The sequence below is a fragment of the Fukomys damarensis genome, unplaced genomic scaffold, assembly GCF_012274545.1.
Source record: "Fukomys damarensis isolate Sample0158 unplaced genomic scaffold, DMR_v1.0_HiC HiC_scaffold_19, whole genome shotgun sequence".
Taxonomy (NCBI): Eukaryota; Metazoa; Chordata; class Mammalia; order Rodentia; family Bathyergidae; genus Fukomys; species Fukomys damarensis.
The window spans coordinates 21,422,368-21,426,748 of NW_022900931.1; the positions used below are offsets into that span (position 1 = coordinate 21,422,368).

The 4,381-nt window shown below is 35.8% G+C and overlaps 1 protein-coding gene across 6 annotated transcripts in view; it reads left to right on the forward strand.

The window, feature by feature from the left end:
• Positions 1-4,381, forward strand: part of Rassf8 (Ras association domain family member 8) — a 62,130-nt gene that overhangs the window by 43,940 nt on the left and 13,809 nt on the right. For all 6 annotated transcript variants that reach the window (XM_010615054.3, XM_010615084.3, XM_010615077.3 and 3 more), the window contains one exon: positions 2,089-2,292. In XM_010615054.3, the coding sequence (XP_010613356.1) occupies positions 2,190-2,292 (103 nt within the window). In that variant the 5' untranslated portion in view covers positions 2,089-2,189. The remainder of the gene's footprint in view (positions 1-2,088; positions 2,293-4,381) is intronic.

The following is a 4,381-nucleotide window of genomic DNA, read 5'->3' on the forward strand; positions in this document are numbered from 1 at the left end:
GTAAAATATATTACTAAATAGGTCTATAGCATATAGATAAGGAGCAGAATAGTCAAATTCATAGAAATAGAATAGAATGACATTTGCCAGGGGCTGGAGGTAGAAAGAAAATGGGCACATGGTGTTTATGGCATGGAAAATTTCACTTATACAAGATGAATGAGTTCTAGAGATCTGTTCTACAGCGTTGTACCTATGGTTAACAGCACATGCACTTTAAAATGTGTTAAGAGAATAGATCACATGTTCTACTACTTTTAAAATATGAGTCCCCTGATTTTCTTTTAAATAACAGGTTTATTGGGGGAGGGTAAAGAAATTTTTAGCCTTTTTTGGGAGGTTTCTCAAGTTTAAGGTTTTTTAATGAAAAATAAGAGACTAGATATTAAATAGATGTTAATTCTGATTTTTAATTTAATAACCATTTTTATACCTGGTTTTTATCTCAAGAAAACATAGTACATATTCTATTTTTAGTAAATAGGATACCTAGCAGACAAGGAAACAAGTCTTGTAAGTCAGAACTCTTATGTTTCTTTCTTTAAATGTTTCCTAGACTGGGGGACAGCTGCATGTGCAATGCTTATTTGAAATTTAGACTGCGCAGCAGCCAATTGAAAACTGAGAAGTATAGCTGCAAAGGAACTTATTTAACTTTACTAGGTTTCCTACATTTCTTTGACATTGGAACCCTTTTTTTCCCCAGGACCATTAACATTCACAGGGCCTCATAATTAAGGAAGACAGTTACGGGACTCAGCTGGTCTTTGGCAAGATATCCATCCATAGTCTCTCCCTCTCTTCCTCTCCCCTCCCCTTCCCTTTCCTCTCCCTTTCTCCCCACTGTTTCCCTCTCCTACTCTCTGCTCCTCTATCCCTCTGTCCCCCGTCCCTCCTTACATCCCCCCTCAGTTCCTCCTTTCCTCCCTCTTTCCTTCCCTCCATGTGTGTCTGTTTGAGATATATTACAGAGACACATATGGAGGGAAAATAATATTCAGATTAATAGTCCTTGTTTTCAGGATGACAAAAAGGAGTTTTTGTACCTTGTTTTTGTACTTTCTAGAGAAAGTAATTTGGTCTTTCACTTCTGTACTCCAACTCATCCACCTAGGTGACCAGTGGCTCAGAACTGTCTTAATCCTTTAAGACATTGTATAAGGGGCAAGCTACTGTTTGTAGTAAACATTATTTTATAAGAAAATTTTTAGTATTAAGTAAAATTTTGATATTAGTCATTAATCCTGAAACACCAGTGGTATTACAAACCTTAAATCCAAATGTCCTCTTAATTTAATCAAAGTTTATTGCATCTTGTAAACTTTTAACATTATTTTTTTTAAAGGAGGAAGTGCACAAAACAATGGACAAACAAAATAAATCTGAGATTAATTATAAAGACAACATGGGAAGAGTTGAGGTTTTTAAAACCCATAGAAAAAAAGAACTGTGCATAATTGATTGTTAGCAGGATAAAAGCATTCAAATCAATAGATGAAACCAAAGCATTTGATTTCACTAAATGAGAGTGTAAAGTTTTCTACTTGGCATATGAAAAATCTGCTTGGCAAATAAAAAAGCACTTGGCAGCAAATACAACTAAGATTATGGTTTATATCGTTTGAATAACTCTACTAACTCAATAAAATTAACAGACCCCACTAATTGAGAAAGAAAAAGCATTTCATCCATAGGGAAATCGTCAGCCTTCAAAGAAATTCATTTCCTTCACACATGTACACACCTGTCTCATGCAGTGCTTAGTGTGGACATTTCCGTGTGAAGTCTTCCCACTCCATCCTGTGGGGAGACTTAGGGATGCACTGGAAAAGGGATGCAAAGACTGTTAATATTTGAAACCCCCACTAGCAAGACCCTGTCTTAAAATAAAAAATAAAAGGCTAGGGATCTAACTCAGCTCAAAGGCCCTGGGTTCAATCCCAGTACTGGAGGGGGGAAAAAAAGAGTAGTGATGATAGTGGGATTATGATACATTAAAACTTGTTCTGTTTCATATAAGATTTTAGATGATGACATTATGTAATATTATTTTTCCTGTTTTATAAGTGATACTTTCCCCCCTTTTAGCTGAAAACGGACTCTCCCTTCTCCGTGTCCCCGAAACCAGAGACATGACCTGACCTCCTGATGACCACTCTCAGGGCCTTTGGGTGACTGGCCAGTGCACCATGGAACTTAAAGTATGGGTGGATGGAGTCCAGAGGATCGTTTGTGGGGTCACCGAAGTCACAACCTGCCAGGAGGTCGTAATAGCCTTGGCCCAAGCTATAGGTAAGTGAACTCTGGGGATGCCTGGGATAAAAATACTTTATGATTCTTTTGAGGGGTGTGTGTATGTGTTCACAGAAGCAGTTCAAATATAGGTCTCTGGTGGGCTTTTGGTTCCATAATCTCAGAGACAAGGCACACTTGTGCTTCTTCCCATTTGCCCATGTTTAGAACATCTATGATATTTGTTTTCAGATTCACCTCCCGCCCAGAATTAAATGACCTTGAGTCTATAGTCAACACTGCCTTTTTTGCCTGATGTTTATCCTAGACAGTGATTTCTGGAACTGTAGATGTTTTATTAATCCAGAATATAAATTCCTAGTTTTTAGAACTGCTCATAAGCAAAACTATTTATTGTCAACTTCTCAATATTTTTAGAAAGGACAGTGCAGCAATTAAATAACATGGGTCTTCATTAGAAAGGTAGCATACACTTTTGAAGTTGCACTGTACAGGAAAATTGTCATGTCCATGTTTATTGGCCACATCTGACTCTGTCTTATCCTTCACACCGGTTTCACTGTTTCTACTAATTTATTTTGTTTGTCTTTATCATAGTTTGTGCATATTTATTAGTTATGTTAAACGCTTTTGTAACATGATGAGGGTGTAAATACCTATTAGTGAAATGAGTAATGGATTAAAGTTTCTGAGTACAGCTTCCATTATTTATAGCAAACAAGAATTGAGAGGAAACTATATCCAGCATCATGTTAGGTACTCAGTACTTCTTTGTCTTTGACCTCCTTATCAAAAGTTTGTTTTATGTCTTGTTAGTTTGTGTTGGAAGCATGTCAAGCTAAATCAAGTTGAAACAAGTCACTCTGTTGCCAGTGCACTTTAGCATCTGATAGAGGTGACTGTGCTGCCCACATTGCTGCAAGTGTGACAGGTAGAAGTTGACAGTGCCCCATGCCAAGATAAAGACTTTCTTTTAATACTGACATCTTTTCATTTTCCCCTAAATACTGTAGCATTGATATAATAAAACCATGATAAAAATATTAGGCTCTCACATCCAATGAAATTTCCTTGCATTTGAGACTAATACTATATTTGTAGACCTGAGTTTAAATATTAAAGGAAGAAGTTAAGGTTTTTTTTAATTCCATATTCTTTTCCACCAGCTTATTTAGTATCTGTGCCTTGTAAGAACTACTCATAATTTATTTGAATTAAAATATACTGCTTGTTTTTTTCTTTGTAAACACTATCAGTTTTCAAACCTACATTCTCTGTTATATTTGAGAATCAAGCCATGCACAGTGCTGAAAAAAATCATTTTTACAAAAGTCAGAGCAGTTGAATAGTGCTACACTGTCCACGTCATAATCACATTTTGTGCCCAGAATTTCCAGGGGAAATGTTCCACTTCAACTTTATCCTCCTTTACCCTATTCTCAACAAATTTCTTTTCAGTCATCTTAAAATATGCTGTATCCTTTCACTCCCCTGCTCAAAATGCTTTAATGGTTTCCTGACTTACTCAGAAAATTCCGAAGTCCATATAATGAACTTGCGGGGACCATAATGAATTCCCATTTACTTTTATCAATCTCATCTCATCTCATATTACTCTTTTGTAGGGTCCTCTCTTAGCATACCAAGAACATTCCCACCCCAGTCTTTGCATCTGTTTTTCTCTGTTGAGAATACTCTGCACTCAGATTATCTTTATGATTTGTTCCATTAGTTCTCTTATTACAAGCCCCTTATTACAAAGCCCCTCTCTTACCACTGTGTTCACACACACACTTGCACATACTCTATCTCAAGCACTATTTCTTTTCCATAGGCTCTACCCTTCCTGATAAATTACATATAGGCTGCTATCCCTTATCCATGTTATGAAATCTAAATGATTCTGAAAGCCTGAAGTTTATTATACTTTATTTGTTAGCAATATCTGCCATGGCTTGAACTTATTTAGTAGTAAAAATTGACCTGATTTGACATAAGGCTATTTAAAATCTATATTTATCCCATATAATATGAATATTATTACATTGAACTTTAGAAATTTCAAAATATTTTATTATAAAATCTGAAGGACAGCACCATAGTACCTTTCTTTTTTTTTTTTTTTTTT